Source organism: Lithobates pipiens, unplaced genomic scaffold (genome assembly GCF_037356315.1).
Source record: "Lithobates pipiens isolate NorthernLeopardFrog02 unplaced genomic scaffold, aLitPip1_a1.2 Scaffold_30, whole genome shotgun sequence".
Lineage (NCBI taxonomy): Eukaryota > Metazoa > Chordata > Amphibia > Anura > Ranidae > Lithobates > Lithobates pipiens.
In genome coordinates, this window is record NW_027507791.1 from 148693227 (window position 1) to 148713498 (window position 20272).

Here is a 20272-nt window from a genome sequence, read left to right on the forward strand (position 1 = left end):
AGCTGCAGTATTTGTAGCTGCTGGCTTTTAATATTTTTTTTTCACAGTGAAATCCCTCTTCAAGAGGGAATAGCCTGTGAAGAGGCTAAAATGATAATAATAATATTGTGATATGGTCATTATTGGCGATGTTACTATAATATTCGGCATTCTAGTATTTCTAGTATTATTATAGTATTCAGTCATTTGCAGTGCCCCTGCAGATAAAGTAAGGGGAATGTTCCTGGATTGGAGATCATTTCTGATTGGTGGTGGAGGCTTTGCCTGCAGCACACATACAAAATTGTGGAAGGACAATCTGTTTAACTTTCAATTACCTGTACAAAAGAAATGACTGATTTACCATACTGGGACTGATTTATTAAAATGTTTTAGTTGCCCATCCCAGCACTTAAAGAATTGTGATTGATTGCTATGGGTATAGGCTCTGTTTGTCCTTGTTTTTTCTCTAGTTTTAATGAATCAGCACCATTTTGTTATCACTGTCTGAAAATCAGTCTATTACATTTCGTTTCCTTTTAGCGCTCCACACAGAAATTGAAAACTTTGAAAGCCAGAAAATGTTTATATTATTATCTACAGTCATGACCTGGGCACGAAGCAAGCCACTTTACCCAGTAAGTGTGCCAAATACCATCTCTGATTGGCTTATACAGTATCCAGTTTTACTTTTTTATTTGTCATGATTTAGTAATAAAATAAATAATAAAAAAAAAAACTACTTAATAATTGAGCCTTTATTTACTCATTTATAGAGTGATGATACTTTTGTGCCAAGCTTAACTCCACAAGTGCAGCACAGTGCGCCTGCGGCTTTCCTACGGTTAGCTACACTTTGCCATAGATTCTTGGGGGGGGGGGGGGGGTTGGGTACACCAAACTGCAACAAACTGCAGTATATAATAGATGTCTATGGCTCAGTGCAGCTAACTCGCAGAAAATCCCCTGGTGCACTACGCTGCTCCTACGGATCAATGTGAAAGCAGCTTAATAACGCTTTTTTATAAGTGCTAATATGCCCATTGCAAAAGTGCAATGTATATGATGTTTAATACACAGGGGTGGACTAACCATTGGGCCACTCGGGCACTGCCTGAGGGCCCCATGCCACTAGGGGGCCCCATCAGGGTTGCCAGCCTCAGTAAACCAGGGACAGTATGTAAAAAATGTCCCTTACCGACATCCTTTTGGTCTAACAATCCTGAGATTAAAGCTGCCCCACCTCTCCAGTACCTTCTCAGCCAATAGAAACATGTCTGTGTATACTGTGTGATTGTTTACTATGTGTGTGTGTTTGTGTCTACTGTGTGGCCCCATAATCTCTGATTGCCTAGGGGCCCCATAATCTCCTATTGCCCGGAGGCCCCATGAGTTGTCAGTCCGCCCCTGTTAATACACTGACCTTTTCCTCTTCCAGCTTCTGCTGGCATCTCTCTCCAGGCTGCTAGAAAGGTCCCAGGTGAAGTGCACTTAGTATCCCTCTGCCTGGGACAGGAGCTGGCACTACAGAGGCAGTATTGGCTTATGCGGCTCCTGCTACCTCCACTGTGGGTGCCGGCTCCATGCACTCTAATGCTCTGGGATGGAGGGTCACCAACCCATTGATAGCAATCTGGGCTTGCCGACCCTCTATCCCAGAGCATGGGCATGTGCTTTCCTTGGTTAGAGGTCACGGGCCACACCTGGGGCTCCAGAGGCCACGGGTTAAGCACCCCACGATCTATAGCATATAGTTACATAGTAGGTAAGGTTGAATAAAGACAATCGTCCATCCAGTTCAACCTGTGTAGGTGCACATGTGTCAGGGTCTATAATTATTTCCCATATCCCTGTTTGTTGCGATCTTTAAGATGTACATCCAAGAGTCTCTTAAAAATATCCATACTCCCCGCTGCCACCACCAATTGTGGAAGAGAGTTCCACATCCTTATAGTCCTGACAGTAAAAACCCCTGCACAGTTTAAGGTTAACCACTTGCCGCCCGCCATATAGCAAAATGACGGTGGCAAAGTGGTTTTAATATCCTGACCGGACGTCATATGATGTGATCAGGATATTAAGCCACTGTGCGCCCCCCGGGGACGCGCATCGCGGTGATCATTGTTGCGGGGTGTCAGTCTGACACCCCGCAACTACGATCTCGGTAAAGAGTCTCCGAAGGAGACTTTACCACATGATCAGCTGTGTCCAATCACGGCTGATCACAGTGTAAATAGGAAGAGCCGGTGATCGGCTTTTCCTCACTCGCGTCTGTCAGACGTGAGTAGAGGAGAGCCGATCGGCTGCTCCTCTGACAGGGGGGGTCTGTGCCTGATCAATTATCAGCACAGCCCCCCTGAGGATGCCCACACTGGACCACCAGGGACGCCACCAGACCACCAGGAGATGCCCAGCACCAGGTATGCCCCCTAGACCACCAGGGATGCCAGCCAGTGCCCATAATGAATGCCAATCAGTGCCCATAATGGATGCCACAATGGGCATCACTGATTGGCATGCATTATTGTTTGGCACTGATTGGCATCCATCCCTACAAAACTTTAAATTACAATGCTGCCTATCAATGCCCATCCATGCCGCCTATCAGTGCCCATTCTAGCCGCCTATCAGTGCCCATCCTAGCTGCCTATCAGTGCCCATCCATGCCGCCTATCCATGCCCATCCGTGCCACCTATCCATGCCCATTTGTGCCACCTATCCATGCCACCCATCCATGCCAATCCGTGCCACCTATCCATGACAATCCGTTCCACCTATCAGTGCCTATTTGTGCCACCTATCAGTGTCTATCTGTGTCGCATATCAGTGCCACCTATCAGTGCCACTTCATTGGTGCCACCTCATCGGTGCCCATCAGTGCCGCCTTATCAGTGCCGGTCACTGCAGCCCCGTCAGTGCCCATCAGTGAAGGAGAAAACTTACTTATTTACAAAGTTTTGTAACTGAAACCAAAAGAAACATGTTTTTTTTTTCAAGATTTTCAGGCTTTTTTTATTTGTTTAGCAGAAAATAAAAATCCCAGAGGCGATCAAATACCACCAAAAGAAAGCTCTATTTGTGGGAACAAAATGATAAAAATTTAGTTGGGTACAGTGTAGCATGACCACGCAATTGTCATTCAAAGTGCGACAGCTCTGAAAGCTCAAAATTGGTCTGGGCAGGAAGGTGTATAAGTGCCCTGCATTGAAGTGGTTAAACCGCTTCTCCTCCAGTCTCATTGTGTGGCCCCGTGTCCTCTTACAGACTGAATAGTTTGTTTCCTATGCTGGGAGCGTCATTGAGGTATTTGTAAAAAGCTATCATATCTCATCTCAAGCGTTGTTTCTCCAGCGAGAATACATTTAGTGCTTGCAGTCATTTCTCGTAACTGAGGTCCTCCAGTCCCCTTATTAATTTCATTGCCCTTTTTCTTGATTCTTCCCTCAGTTCCAGCACTTCCCTTCTGAGGACTGGTGACCAGAACTGGATGTAGTGTTCCAGATGTGGTCTAACCAGAGTTTTATAAAGTGGTAGGATTATATGTTTTTTCCCTGGAGTATATCCCCTTTTTTATGCATGCTGATATTCTGCCGGCTTTAGTAGCTGCAGCTTGACATTGCATGCTATCGCCCAATCTGTCATCTACTAGGACCCCCAGATCTTTCTCCAGCCTTGATCCCCCAGAGATTCTCCCCCTAGTGAGTATTTTTCATTTATGTTTTTTCCCCCAAGTGCATTACTTTACATTTCTCCATATTAAACCTCATTTGCCATCTATTTGCCCACTCCATTATTTTGTTCAGGTCTTTCTGTAAAATTTCTATACCCTGATGTTAAGTTATTGCTCTGCTTAATTTGTATCGTCTGCAAAAACTGAGATTGAACTATTTATCCCATTCTCTATATCATTTATGAATAAATTGAATATAATTGGTCACAGGACAAAACCTTAGGGTACCCCACTTACCACTCCAGACCAGTATGAGTACATATTATTTATCACCACCCTTTGGCCGTGCCCCTGTAACCAGTTTTATACCCAAGAACAAACCTTTTGGGCCATGCCTGCAGACCTCAGCTTGTAAATTAATCATTTATGGGGGACTGTATTGAATGCTTTTGCAAAATCCAGGTAGACTAAATCCACAGGTCTTCCCCTGTCTAGATGGCAGCTCACTTCTTCCTCATAAAATGTTAACAGATTGGTCTGGCAAGAACGACCTTTCGTAAACCCATGCTGATTACTACTAATGATATTTTTTTCCTTTAGTAAATTTTTGGATAGAGTCCCTTATCATCCTTGCCAATAATTTGCCCACTATTGATGTTAGGCTGTAGTTTCCAGGGATTTGTCTCTGTCCTTTTTTGAATATTGGTACCATATTGGCGTTTCTCCAATCAGCTGGTACAAATTCTGTCAGTATGCTGTCCTCAAAGATTAGGAACAATGTTCTGGTTATAACCTGACTTAGTTCTCTGAGGACTCTTGGGTGTAAGCCATCTGGACCTGATGATTTATTTGTATTAAGTTTAAGTCTTTCCTTCACTCCGGCCTCTGTTAGCCACGAGGGTATTCCCTGTGATGTGTCACTAACAGCACGCTTGCAGTCATTATACTCCTCCTTTTACCGCGTAAAGACTGAGGAGAAGAAGGCATTAAAGTGGATGTAAACCCTATGTCATCCTTTCTAAACTACTGCCATAGGGGTTATCTAGAAGGATATAAATGCCTCTTGCATGTATCTTTACTTGTCAAATGTCTCCCCTCTGTCTGTTATGAGACCCGAAAAACTGCATATTCTGTGGGTGGGTCTGTTGTCTGGAGCTCGGTGGGTGGAGACGTGATGTCAGTAGACTCCCCGCCCACCTCTACACTCCCCTTGTCAATATGCATTTTCTCCTGTGTATTTCTTACGCTGAACTTCTGCTATGATCTCTAACAACCAGTGAAAAGACAGGAAAGTAACCACATGACTTCTGCATGCCCAATTATGCTGAGGTGTAGAACATCCAATCCTGGCAGAGCAGCAGAAGAAAGGAGTGGGGGGAATTAAAAAATAATGCATGTCTCTTAGGCTAGTGCACGAGATATGTAAATCGCCTGTCACTCACAGCAAGGGGGAGGATTTGACAAAGTATTTCTCTGTCAAGATTTATCTCACTGAACAATAAAAGGGGATTGCTCAGAGTTGGATTAAGCAAGACTGGGCTCAAATGATAGCAAATCTTATACTCTACATTATGACATAAAAAAAAAATCAGGTTTACATCCACTTTAAGTACAGTTGCCTTCTCTGTTTCATCCATAACCATCCTCCCTTCCTTGTCTTTCATGTGGGCAATTTGCTCTGATTTTGCCTTTTTACTGTTAATATACCTATAAAATGTATTTTTATATGACAGAGTTGTATTTTAATAGCCACAAAAGATGTATGCCAAAGGAAAAGTGAAGGACATTTAACTATTATTCATAAAAGTTGTGAAAACTTCAATTATTTGAGTCCCTAACCCAGAACAAGCAAGCAGGAGGTGAAGTCAGAATGATCTCAGAGTTTGTTTTAGTTTTGGACAGATCGCTTTAACAGCCAGGTAACTAGCATTTTCAGGAGAGGTCAACAGTGTCGGCCTAGTTATTGTTCTCAGCAAAGGCAGACATACAAGGCATAAATGAAGGCAGCTTTGCAGCCATTAATATTTTTTTCTCCTAAATTCCACTGTACAGCAAAGCTCAAACTGGGAGAGGGAGAAACAGCACAAGGAGCCAGTTAGTTAACATGAGACATGCTGATAGCAGGAGAGTGCAGAGTGACAGAGAGATGTACTCACCAGTACTTCTCTTTTCACTGTCCAATCACAGGCTGGGGGAAAAGCAGCCTGACAAAAATCACTTAGGCTGCTTTCACACTGGGGCGGGAGCGGCGTCGGCGGTAAAGCGCCGCAAAAAATTTTTAGCAGCGCTTTACCGTCATTTTAGCGGCGGTCTGCGGGCGCTAGCGGGGTGGTTTTGACCCCCGCTAGCGGCCGAAAAAGGGTTAAACCCGCCCGCAAAGCGCCGCAAAGCGGCGCTTTGCCGGCGGTATTGCCGCGGTGTCCCATTGATTTCAATGGGTAGGAGCGGTATAGGAGCGGTGAATACACCGCTCCTTCACCGCTCCAAAGATGCGGCTAGCAGGACTTTTTTCACCGTCCTGCCAGCTCATCGCTCCAGTGTGAAAGCCTTCCGGCTTTCACACTGGAGGGAAAGGGGCCGTTTTTTTTCAGGCGCTACACAGGCGCTATTTTTAGCGCTGTAACGCCTGAATACCGCCCCAGTGTGAAAGCAGCCTAAACCTGCCTTGGCAGATAGGGTTGTGCTGTGTGGGAGAGCTGTGTAAATCTCTGAACTGTATGGACATAAATACAAATCCTATGGCAGGTAAAACAACTCCCAGACATTTGTATGAAAGAAGCCAAATCTGTGTTTAGTGATGATAAGTGTGTGATTTTAAGCATTTAGCGTGACTCTAGCACCTGCAGTCTTCTTACAGGATGATCCTGAACTCCCTTTCACAGAAGATGATTATCGGAGAAGGAAATGTCACTCAAACTTTAAAGATCATATTAATGCAGAAAAACTCGTCATTAAGATGGGGAAATCAGTAAGTATTTTAATGCAATATGTCAAGAAGATTCACCTTTCATCAGAAAGTGATGCTGAATCCAAAGTTTTACAGAATAGAGGAGAAATCTTCCAATGGGGACACCTGATCCAATGACAATTGTCTAATAGGGGTTTATCCTCACTTCCTGTTGGGTCTCCATGATAGGAAGCAGAAGGCAATCTCCTTAATGGGTCACAGAAAACAGAACAAAACTTACCGAAGTTCTAACCATTTCTTGCTGTATTAAAACAAAAAATAAAATAAAACCTTTGGCTTTAGATTGACTTTGATGTTGTGTGTTTGGTTTCTCAGTACTACTTAAAGAGGCCCAACTCTTCCTTATGACACACATCAGTATTAGCACTGAATTGTGCAGCTGCATCTTTATCACTACAGCTTGATTGTGAAAACTGCCCCTGCTACCACCAAGCCGGGAATAACAGTATTAAAGCCGACCAAAGACGGTTCACAACTCGGGCGGCTCAGCAGGGATTCTTTTGCCTTTCAGCTTCACCTGGTGATCCTATCATTAACACTTTCTGTCCTAGAGTGACAACGCTCACTTACCATCAGGGCTGTCTTTAGCACTGATTGGACCCTGGGCAAAACTTTTCTTGGCCCCCCCCATGCAGTTTTGCTCTCCACCTGCTCTGAGACAATAAATAGCAGCTAGACTCAAAATCAGTTTGCTGAATCAGATCAGGCATCTATTACGATTGGTTGCCAGAGGTTACAGTGTATCATTACTGCTCACTGACTGGTTGCTAGAGGTTACAGCACACATTACAGCTTACTGGTTAGTTGCTAGAGGTCACAGCACATGATTTCTCTTTGTTGATTGGTTGCTAGAGATCACTGTGGATATGACCTTAAGGGGCATGATATACATATGAATGCCGCCGGCCGCTGCTGTTTACATATGAATGCCGTTGCTATTTACATATGAATGCCGGTAATTTACATGTAAACACAGGGTCTGCAGGTGAGTCATCTGTACACAACAATAGGGCAGAGCTGGGCAGCATTAGTAGCAGCACTTCACACTGAGATATTGGGACACAGCACAGGACTAAAACCTCAAGCGAAGAGGAAATTTAAACCAGGATAGTTGACAAGGAAGAGGCAGCTGCTTAGGGCCCCACAACAATGAAAGGGCCCAGGGCAGCTGCCCCTTTTGTCCTGCCTTAAAAACGGCCCTGCTTACCATAGTGTGGAGGAGCAGCGTTGTCACCCTAGGGCAGGACTACCCACCCCCTCTCCTCTTTTCTGTAACATACAGTGACTTGAAAAAGTGTTCATACATTTTCCACATTTTGTCATGTTACAAACCAAAAAACTTAAATGTATTTTATTGGGATTTTATGTGATAGACCAACACAAAGTGGCACATAATTGTGAAGTGGAAGGAAAATGATAAATGGGTTTCAACCTTTTTTACAAATAAATATGTGAAAAGTGTGGGGTACATTTGTATGGCGCTCCCCTGAGTCAATACTTTGTAGAACCCCCTTTCATTGCAATTACAGCTGCAAGTCTTTTTGGGGATGTCTCTACCAGCTTTGCACATCTAGAGAGTGATATTTTTGCCCGTTCTTCTTTGAAAAATAGCTCAAGCTCTGTCAGATTGGATGGAGAGCATCTGTGAACAGCAATTTTCAAGTCTTGCCACAGATTCTCAATTGGATTTAGGTCTGGACTTTGAAAATACTTTTTCAAGGCAATGTAGAGTACCATATAGTACACAGAGGTGTACTAGGCAATGCTAAAAATGCTGCAGAACCCACAGAATCTTGCAAGCCCACTGGATTTCTAGCATGATCAGCATCATTTTATTTATTTTTTTGCAATAATCGCACAGTGGATTTAGGTCTGGACTTTGAATGGGCCATTCTAACACATGAATATGCTTTGATATAAGCCATTTCATTGTAGTTCTGGCTGTATGTTTAGGGTCGTTGACCTGATGGAAGGTGAACCTCCGCCCCAGTCTCAAGTCTTTTGCAGACGGGTTTTCTTCTAAGATTGTCCTGTATTTGGCTCCATCCATCTTCCCATCAACTCTGACCAGCTTCCCGGTCCCTGCTGAAGAAAAACATCCTCACAACATGATGCTGCCACCACCATGTTTCACAGTGGGAATGGTGTGTTTAGGGTGATGTGTAGTTTTCTGCCGCACATAGCGTTTTGCTTATAGGCCAAAAAGGTCGATTTTGGTCTCATCCGACCAGAGCACCTTCTTCCACGTGTTTGCTGTGTCCCCCACATGGCTTCTCGCAAACTGGAAATAGGACTTCTTATGGCTTTCTTTCAAAATGTCTTTCTTCTTGTCACTCTTCCATAAAGGGCAGATTTGTGGAGAGCACGACTAAAGGTTGTCCTGTGGACAGATTCTCCCACCTGAGCTGTGGATCTCTGCAGCTCCTCCAGAGTTACCATGGACCTCTTGGTTGCTTCTCTGATTAATGCTCTCTTTGCCCGGCCTGTCAGGTTAGGTGGATGGCCATGTCTTGGTAGGTTTGCAGTTGTGCCATACTCTTTCCATTTTCGGATGATATATTGAACAGAGCTCTGTGAGATGTTCAAAGCTTCAGATATTTTTTTATAACCTAACCCTGCTTTAAACTTCTCCACAACTATATCCCTGACCTGTCTGGTGTGTTCCTTGGCCTTCGTGATGCTGTTTGTTCACTAAGGTTCTCTAACAAACCTCTGAGGGCATCAACGAAACAGATGTATTTATACTGAGATTAAATACACACAGATGGATTCTATTTACAAATTAGGTGACTTCAAAAGGCAATTGGTTCCACTAGATTTTAGTTAGGGATATCAGAGTAAAGGGGGCTGAATACAAATTCACGCCACACTTTTCAGATAATTATTTGTAAAAAAAAAAAATTGATCATTTTCCTTCCACTTCACAATTATGCACCACTATGTGTTGGTCTATCACATAAAATCACAATAAAATCCATTTAATTTTTGGTTGTAACATGAAAACATTTGGAAAATGTCATGGGGTATGAATACTTTTTCAAGGCACTCTAGAGTACTATATAGTAGACAGAGGTGTTCTAAGCAGTGCTAAAAATGCTGCAGAACCCACAGGATCTTGCAAGCCCACTGGATTTCTAGCATGATCAGCAGATTTGTTTGCAATAATTGAACAAATAAAACAAACTTCTTTAATGGTATGACAGAAAAAAGAAAACCATCAAGAGAACGTGTTAGGGTTTCTATTCCTTTTAATCACTTGCAGACAACATAACATAGGTATTCAGTGACTCTCCTGCATCAAATCACATACCTAGTACCTTATTCCAGCACTTTTGGATAGGGGGCGCACTGGCTGTGCTGTGATTAGTCACAGCACAAGCCGATCAGTGGGTGCCGGCCAATGGATGACCCCCAACACCCACTGATTGGCGAGGAGGAAGACAGGACAAACCTCTGTCTTCTCAGTGGGGATGTGGCGCTTTTTACTTCCCTGCAAATCGGGAAATAAAAACCATCACATCCCTTAGTAAAAGAAGCTCACCGTACACACAAAAACACTGGTTAGGCACACATTTAACCCTTTGATTTCCCTAGATGTTAATCCCTTCCCAGTCAGTGTCATTAGTACAGTGACAGTGCATATTTTAGCACCGATCGCTGTATTAGTGTCACTGGTTTCCACAAAGTGACAGTGTCAGGCTTTTCCCACCTAAAGCTCTACAAAGACTCTGGGCTCCAGGACCCAGGACAGAACTTAGATTCTGGGAAAGGAAAAAGTTGAGAAACCTAGATGATGCATATATATTGTCCACAATCCTGCCAGCCACTGCCTCATAGTGCTTATAACCAGACATAGCAATGAGCTTTAGGGTCTACTCACACTAAAGTGTTCCATCCAGGTGTGTTAATGCATGCACGTTGACCCATACCATGCCACATGTTAATATGAGTTGTGTTAGGGCACTTTATTTATTATGAATTTTCTATCATTGCGCCACAAGAAATGAAAAACATGCGTGGCTCTTTTTTTCAAAATGCAGGGCACCACAAAGTGCAATATATATGCATTGTGGCGAGCTCTTGTGGGTTGGGCTCTACCGTACAATGTATTGGGTGCTTTTCAATGAATGGCACGCCAACACACCGCAAATATAGCAGGTGAGTTTTAATGCACATTGCCACAATACAGAAATGTGAATGGGAGTTGAGAGGCGTCCAGGTTAATGTCTGAATAAACCTACCATCATTTTAAGTTTTCTATTTCCATGTGATATCTTTTTACAGAACAAAGGCAAGTTCACAACCTATGTGGTTGCATCTGGCCTTCTTTATGGAGCAGAAGAAGGCATCCTTCATACATCCTTCAAAGTAAGTGCTGCAATATGTACCTTAATACAGGAAATAGACCGCCAGGTTCTTTTGTTAGCCCTTGTACACACGGTCGGACATTCTGACAACAAAATCTGTCAGATTTTTTCAGATGGATCTTGTCCGAAACTGGTGTTGCATACACACGGTCGGACAAAGTTGTCGGAAAATCCGATCATTTGGAACGTGATGACGTTCTTTCGTTACGAATACGTTCAGGCTAGTAGCCAATATCTTTGGTCTTGTAATTTGATCTGAGCATGCGTGGCACTTTGTCCGATCAGAATTCTCTACAAACGATCGGACAAAGTCCGATCGGATCATGTTGTCGGAAAATTTTATATCCAGCTCTCAAACTTTGTTGGTCGGACATTCTGACGGAAAAAGTCAGATGAAGCCCACACACGGTCAGATTATCCGACAACATGGTCCGATCTGACTTTTTCCATCGGAATTTCCGACCGTGTGTACAGGGGCTTACACAGTAGCAGTTCTGAAACAGTTCTCTGTGGCCATAATTTTGAGGGTAGCTGAAAAAAACAAAAACAAACTAGCAGCCTTGAGATTTACACATAAGAGAGTTAAATGAAACCAGCACGTTAACAGTTAAAATGATAAGTTCACCTTTTAATAAAATAATAAATGCACATATGTGGATTTTTTTTTATTTTTATTTTTTAACAGGAGTGTCATGGTTATGCAATAGAGTTCGTCTGCTTACCTGTCTCCATGTGTTCATTTCTAGAGACCAGCCGAGCCTCACCTGACTGCTTTTATAATCCATCCTCTGGCATGGCTCCACCCTAGTTCCTATCAGAGAGCTCTATATTAACCTGTGCACTGCAGGCCAGCCCTGCTGATCAACCTTTGTGGGTTAGCTTCCTGTTTCCTGCTGTGTGCTCTGCTACTGTTTTCCGTTACCGACTTTGGCGTGTGTTTGACTATCCCTGTTTGCCTGTGATCCTGACCTTTTGGCGTGTCCCCGACTATTCTTGTCAGCTTGTGGCCCCGACCTTGGCTTTATCCCTCACCATCCCTATCCTCCTGTTGCCTACTGTGGGTGTGAGCTGGGGGACCCTTGGGGTCGTGACCTGGAGCCAGTTGCAGCCAAATCCATCCTCACCACTAGAGGCGTTGGTGAACACCTGCTGGCTCTTAGACTCCGCACCCCAGGGAATCTTACGCTCTAACCCCAGTGGGATCTGTCCCCCGTCTGCAGCAGTCAGCCGTAGGGTCCACAACCTTGCGGTGCACTCCTGATCCCTACGGTGTGCACCTGTCACCTCGCCTCAAGGTGACCTGACAAGGAGCCTACAAAGCACTGCAATCAGCAGATCACTGGTGCAATTTCAGGCTCCTGCACACTCTCCCTCCAGCTTTTAGCCCATACCTCTGTACAGCCTGTAAGCATGCAAGCTGGAGGAAGTGTGAATGGACTACTAGCATGCCAATCAGTATGTTCACAGCGCATTCAAACTACAAATCTGCCTTCTGCTGTGGAAGATGGTACTTGTAGTTATAATTACAACATCTAGGGGTTGATTTAACTAAAGGCAAATAGACTAAAAGAACTAGTAGTGCCCTAGGGCATAAACCAAAACCTCGCATGGATTTGACAAGGGACAGACTAGGTAGGGAAAAAAATATTTTATTATGAAATATGTAACAAACTTGAATATCACAGAAAAAGTATACAAAATGACAAACAAATTGTATAAAAGCACTCAGTAAGGTACCCAACATGCACGTCATGGATAAAAGACGGTGGTTGCCCGGGGGAACATGTTGATAGGGAAAGCACTGTACATTCCAGGCTCGGACACCTTACATGTTTCAGACCTCAAAGGATCCTTCTTCAGCGGTATATTTTGGTCAGTTGGGTATCACAGTCTATAAAGTAAGAGTGTACACTTAATAATATGTCAAAACCAAATTATATTTGCAGTAATTACATTTCAATATATGGTTGCGCCCCAAAAAATTGGGAAGTCGCGTAAGATGCATACTTACAAAATTACATAGGCAGAGAAATATGCCCAGTTGAATTCTGACTATAGGAAACCTTTCTGCTTTTTCAACCGTGCATATTTCTCTGTCTATGCAATTTTGTAACTATATACTTTTTCTATGTGACATTCTTGTTTATTTCATATTTTATTAGAAAATATTTTGTACTTGGACAAGACCCAGTATAACTACACACACCAATCCCTCGAAATCTATTTCATATTATATATTTTATATATATAATATGTATATATGTATATATATATATATATATATATATATATATATATATATATATATATATCCCTCAAAATCGATTTTATATTATATATATATATATATATATATATATATATATATATATATATAATGTATATTATATTATATGATTAGATTTTATATATAATATATTTCTAAAGGCAAATAGACTGTGCACATTTGAAAGCGCAGTTGCACTCTGCAAGTGCAGTTGCTCCAGAGCTTAGTAAATGAAGTAAAGGTTCACTTTGCAAAGAACAACCAATAACATGCAAGGAAAATTAAAAAAATAATAATAATTTTTGCTTGCACATGCTTGGAGTCAGCAGAGCTCTCCCTTATTTACTAAGTTCTGGAGCAACTGACTTGCAGAGTGCAACTGCACTTTCAAAAGTGCACAGTCTATTTGCATTTAGTAAATCCACCCCAGAGTGTATCACAATTCTAAATTTATTAATAAATAACTGGACAGTCTAATACCATCAAACAATATCATAAATAAGTGAACAAAAATATAAATATCAAAAAATCAATCAACAGTGCATAAGGGTCCATATTGAATATTGTGACCAGCCGCCTTCTCAATCAGTAACATAAAAAAAAAAAAACACAACGTTGATAAATATTCTACCACCATATGATACTTCCGGACAAGTGACAGTGCCACCCCAACACCTGTGCACTCTAGCCTCTCACCTTACTGTTATGACCTCTGCATTACTAGTAAGGACATAACTTGTGGTGATTCCCTTTAAGTCAGATAGGGAGGAAGATCTGATGTTTCAGCTTGTTAGTATCTCCTATTGCTCAATATGAGCCTCCAAGCTCGCAATGACATATATGCAAATGAGAAAAGAATACACCATATTTAGTGTTCTCTGTTTTAAAACTTTTAATATACTGAATAAAAGTATTGCACTTATTTGATTATTTATACTTTTATTCGGTATATTTAATTTTTTAAAACAGAGAACACTAGATGTGGTGTATTCTGTTCTCATTTCTATATGTATGATCGCGAGCTTGGAGGCTGATATTGTGCCATGGGAGACATGAAACATCAGATCCTCATCCCTATCTCCCTTAAATGGAACCACAACAAGTTATGACCTTACGGGTAATGCAGGGGTCATAACAGTAAGGTGAGTGACAAAAGAGTGACAATTTTGAAAAAAAAAAGCAATTTTCTTACATTTTTTGCTATAATAAATATCCCCCCCCCCAAAAAAATATATAAAAAAACAAATTTCTTCCTCAGTTTAGGCTGATATATATTCTTCTACAAATTTTTGGTAAAAAAAATCACAATAAGCGTTTATTGATTGGTTTGCACAAAGGTTATACCATATACAAAATAGGGGCTATATTCATGGCATTTTTATTATAATTATTTTTTTTTTTGCTAGTAATGGCAGTGATCTGCGATTTTTAGTGGGACTGTGACATTGTGATGGACAGATCGGACACTTTGACACATTTTTGGGACCATTAACACTTATACAGCGATCAGTGCTATAAAAATGCACTGATTACTCTGTAAATGTCACTGGCAGGGAAGGAGTTAAAGAGGAAGTAAACCCTGATGGGTTTACTTCCTCTTTCATTCCCTGCAAAGGCAAAGCATAATGGACTACTATGCATCGCATAGTAGCCCATTATGTGTCACTTACCTGACACAGGAGCCAGCGATGTCACCGCTGTCCCCTGTAGTCCGGCGCATCTATCTTTTCGGTGGGGTCTCGCAGCTCCGCCGCTGTCATTCGGCGGAGCCGCGATGACGTCACTCCCACGCATGCGCACGGGAGCCGACGCGCGGCAGCTCAATTGTTGGAAATGCTGCGCTCAGTGCGCCTGCGCGCCGCTGTCTACGGCGCATGCGCCGTAGACAGCGGTGCCTGTCTTCGGGCAAATATCTCCTAAACTGTATAGGTTTAGGAGATATTTCTTGGACCTACAGGTAAGCCTTAATCTAGGCTTACCTGTAGGTCAAAGTGGTTTGTAAGGGTTTACAACCACTTTAACCAGGGGTTAAATGTGTTCCTTGTGTGTGTTTCTAACTGTGGGGGATGTAACTGACTAGAGGAGTAGCCAGATTGCTGTTCCTAACTAGTAGAAACAGACGATCTGTCTCTTCTCTCCTGACAGACTGGGGATTTACACACACACACATACATCCCCATTCTGGCTCTCATGCCTGCAGTTGCCTGTGGCCGGAGGACATCACGCCCACTGGCCATGCGCATCGTGTCCCCTGCCACGCACGTACCTGCTATAGCTGTTTAAAGGGCCGATGTACAGCTACGGCGATTTGGCATGGAGAGCTGACCTGCCGCAGTAGAATGACGGCGGCTCGTCGGCTAGTGGTTAATTGCCATGACGCAGCTGTGTGGATGAAACCCACGCCCTCACACAGCCTTGCTGTTTTCAAATCGCAGGGTTCCCCCGCCCACTGTCATGTGGGGGGGAAGGGGGGTCAGATTTACCAAAACCATATAATATGAGGTCAAACCTTAGGAGTTTCAATTTGTATGCAATCAGGCAGGTCCTTTTACTACATGGTTTTGGTAAATCTGAAGACAAAAATCAGCAGAAAATCTGATAGTGTGTATGGGGCTATAGCCTTTACATTTTAGGGCTAGGATTCTATTGCAATATGCTCAGTGGCTTACAAGAACACATTTCCTATAGTAACATAAAGCAAAAATTTCTGTGAAAAAATGTTGCCATTTCAGCTAAATGCGTTGGAGTCGATCAGAAGGCAAAATTAAAGCTCAGTTGAACTTTCAGTTTAAATCCGCTAAATACGTTCCAGGTACTCCAAAACAAAAGGTGTGCAAAGTCTCTTCAGAAAGCAGCCACAACCTGAGTAGAAAAGTCCGTCCCCTGTCAGCATGCTGCAGAGAAGGCCTGCTCTCTGTGTGGAAGAAGCGATCATTTTCGGGATGTCTGACACGCCCCCTGTTGTGTCAAAGCTCATGCTCCCTGCTCATTGGAGAACTCTGAGACTCTGAGATCTCTGCAGAAAGACCACTGCTTCCTTGTACAGAGCATGCTGGTAGGTGACAGGCTTTTCTACTAAACACGGGGCTACTTTGTAAAGAAATATCTAATTTAATGTCACCGCCCCAGAAGCATAAGCAGCAGGGGATTTTCCATACCCTTTTTTTTCATAAGTATAAGGTACAAAGAGGCAGTGCACTGAACACAGGTAAACGGCTCAATAAACTCCAACTGACAGGTTCTTTTTGTACAAGATTAACTGTACCAGGCACAGTCTGTGGGTGCACTCATAATTGCTTTTGGCTTTTATACATATAGGAGGCCTGGTTGGGAGAAACCTCAGCACTGTCTGTTTTTGGAGATGGCCAGAATATCATCCCACTGATCCACATCAAAGATTTGGCAAGGTACACATTTTTGCAGTATAGAAGTTGCAGGTTTGTTAAAGCATTTCATTCAGCTTGACCATTATTTATTAACCACTTCAATACCGGGCACTTAAACACCTTCCTGCCCAGACCAATTTTGAGCTTTCAGAGCTGTCGCACTTTGAATGACAATTGCGCGGTCATGCTACACTGTACCCAAATGAAATTTTTATCATTTTTTTCCCACAAATAGAGCTTTCTTTTGGTGGTATTGATCACCTCTACGGTTTTTATTTTTTGCGCTACAAATAAAAAAATACCGAAAATGTTGAAAAAAATAATGTTTTTTTTTTGTTTGTTTCAAAACTTTGTAAATAAGTATGTTTTCTCCTTCACTGATGGGCACTGATGGGGCTACACTGATGGGCACTGATAAGGCGGCACTGATGGGCACCAATGATGTGGCACCAATGAAGTGGCACTGATGAGGTGGCATTGATGGACACTGATATGTGGCACTGATAGGCGGCACTGATAGGCGGCACTGATGGGCGACACGGATGGGCGACACGGATGGACACTGAAAGGTGGCACAAATTGGCACTGATAGCTGGCATGGATTGGCATAGATGGGCGGCACAGATGGGCATGGGTGGGCACTGATAGGCGGCACAGGTGGGCACTGATAGGCGGCACAGGTGGGCACTCATAGGCGGCATTGGTGTTATACTGTACTAATGGATGCCAATCAGTGCCAAACAATAATGCATGCCAATCAGTGATGCCCATTGTGGGCACTGATTGGCATCCATTATGGGCACTGATTGGCATCCATTGTGCTGACTGGCATCCCTGGTCGTCTAGGGAGGATTACCTTTTGCTGGGCATCCCTGGTGGTCTGGTGGCGTCCCTGGTGGTCCAGTGTGGGCATCCTCAGGGGGGCTGTGCTGATAATCAATCAGCACAGACCCCCCCCCCTGTCAGTGGAGCAGCCGATCGGCTCTCCTCTACTCGCGTCTGACAGATGCGAGTGAGGAAAAGCCGATCACCGGCTCTTCCTATTTACACTGTGATCAGCCGTGATTGGACACGGCTGATCACGTGGTAAAGAGTCTCCGTCGGAGACTCTTTACCGAGATCGTAGTTGCCGGGTGTCAGACTGACACCCCGCAACAACGATCGCCGCGATGCGCGCCCCCGGGGGCGTGCAGCGGCTCATAATCCTGATCACGTCATATGACGTCCGATCAGGATTATGAAACCACTTTGCCACCGTCAATTGTCTATAGGGCGGGTGGCAAGTGGTTAAGTACGACTATTAGGCCTCATGCTCACTGGACGCTGATAACAACTGCCCTGGATGTTTTTCTCCTGACAGCAAAAAAACACTTGACGCCGGTAAATGTATGTATCGCGTTAAGCCGTGTTTACCCACATCAAGCACTTTATTTATTTTATTGGCCAGAATAAATAAAGTGCCACAACCCTGGACCTGGTGGCACTGCCCCATGTGACGTCACCAACCCAGCATGCAGTGGTCGGTCACGTCATAAGGAGGTAGTGCCACCAGGTGATGTTGCCAGCTTGCTCCACCCCTTTACCTATTTAAGAGCTGTTAGATGGCGGAGCAGGCAGTTGGCAGTTAGCCTTCATCGCGGGCGGATCATTTTTCTTATTTTGGGTGCGGCGGGCATGCGTGACTGACGATAGATCTACATCGTGGGACACTGTGGTTTTATTTTTAATAGAGGAATTGTCAAAAACTGTGAGTTCTTATTTCATTAATAAAGAGGAGGGATGAATAGCGCCGCGAAATTGACGGTAAAGTGCCGCTAAAAATAGCGTCGCTTTACTGCCGATGCATCCACCGCCCTAGTGTGAAAGGGGTCTAAAAGTTTCCCTTCAGATTCCAATAAGCCCTTTGTCCGCAAATTCCCACAACCACCGCCCAGGGTTGTGGGGAAGAGGCCCTTGTCCCCATCAACATGGGAGCATGGGGTTTTGGGGTGAGGGCATGTGGCCTGGTATAGTTCGGGGGGTGGGGGCGCTTGCTCGTCCCTCACTTTTCCTGGCCTCCCTGGCTGCATGCTTGGATAAGGGACTGGTATGGATCGGGGGGTGAATTGTGGGAAACACAGTTTTTATTAGCCATTTTTGCATGGCAATGTCTTGCAGCCAAGAAACTCACATGTCATTTTCTTTCTTTATATGCGTCAATTTCGCTGCAGCAGGTTCTATACACAGTACAGATGCACCACTTTACCGGCAGACTAAGGGGGTCCCCAATGCACAATATTTAGAATTTTTTTCATGGCACTGATGACAGATGGCACTGATATGTGGCACTGATGACACATGACACTGATGTGGCACTGATGACAGATGGCACTAATATGTGGTACTGATGACACGTGGCACTGATGACAGATGGCACTTATACGTGGCACTAATACGTGACACTGATGACAGATGCACTAATACGTGGCACTGATGACAGATGGCACTAATATGTGGCACCGATGACACATGACACTGATGACAGATGGCACTGATACATGGCACTGATGACAGATGGCACTATGTGGCACTGACGACAAGTGGCACTGATGTGGCACTGATGACCCATGGCACTTATACGTGGCTCTGATGACAGATGTCACTGACAAGTGACACTGGGGACAGGTGGCACTGGGAACAGTTGGTACTGGGGACAGGTGGCACTGACAGGTGGCACTGGGGACAGGTGGCAGTGGGGACACAAGGCAGTGAGGACAGATGGCACTTTATTTTCTTTTTTTTCTTTTTCACTTACCACTGCAGCGGTTCATTTCTCCCTCCTCACACACTGTCTGTCTGAGGAGGGAGAACCGGCGATGAGAGATAATCTCATATATTTACATATGAGATCATCTCTCATTGGACACACCGATTGCGCTGTAAACAGCCGCTGTGATTGGCCATTTACAGCAATCTGTGACTGGCTGTGTTCAAGGGACACGGGCAGCACAGAACTTCCCCGATGCGCGCTCGCGGGAGCGTGCATTGCGGAAGTAAACAGGAGCACGTCCAGGGACACCCTCCCGGCAATTGGCGTCTGTGCTGCAGCCATCTTTCGGCTATAGTGAGGACACCTAGTGGTTAAATAAGCTACAGACTTGCGTTCAGTCTTGCACAGTTCCTCTCCTGTACTGAAATTGCTTACTCTTTTACTGCACACTGTGAGCTTCTCACACTATACATTAGAAAGCTTGGATAGAGCCTGCTTAATTTACTGGCTGGTGGACACCCAACACCATTTAGCACTTTTCACCTCAGCCTTACTATTCTTGGCCCACCCCTTTCACATATTGGAAATCTAATTTTATTCATAGAGGCTCAGCATCACATGTGGGCCTTGCCTAGGGACAGTGTAAATGCAAAATACAGTGGAACCTCGGATTGCGAGTAACGTGGTAAATTAGCATGTCACAATACGAGCTATTATTTTTTAAAAATTCTGACACGGTTTTCGAGTGTTATGCATTTAGCCAAAGGTGCGGGGGCGCCAATGGCACTCAGAGCCGCTCAGAGCCACTCGGAAATACTTGGAAACACTCAGAAATACTCAGTTCCCAAGTGTTTCCAAGCCTTTTTAAGGGTTTCCAAGTGTCTCC

General features: G+C 43.9%; 1 protein-coding gene across 1 annotated transcript in view; it reads left to right on the forward strand.

Moving 5' to 3' along the window:
• The window catches only part of LOC143942236 (adenylate kinase 7-like), a 36679-nt gene that overhangs the window by 13072 nt on the left and 3335 nt on the right, over positions 1-20272 (forward strand). The window contains exons 4-7 of the mRNA XM_077463485.1: positions 523-617; positions 6508-6618; positions 10903-10986; positions 16570-16658. Of these exons, the coding sequence (XP_077319611.1) occupies positions 523-617; positions 6508-6618; positions 10903-10986; positions 16570-16658 (379 nt within the window). The remainder of the gene's footprint in view (positions 1-522; positions 618-6507; positions 6619-10902; positions 10987-16569; positions 16659-20272) is intronic.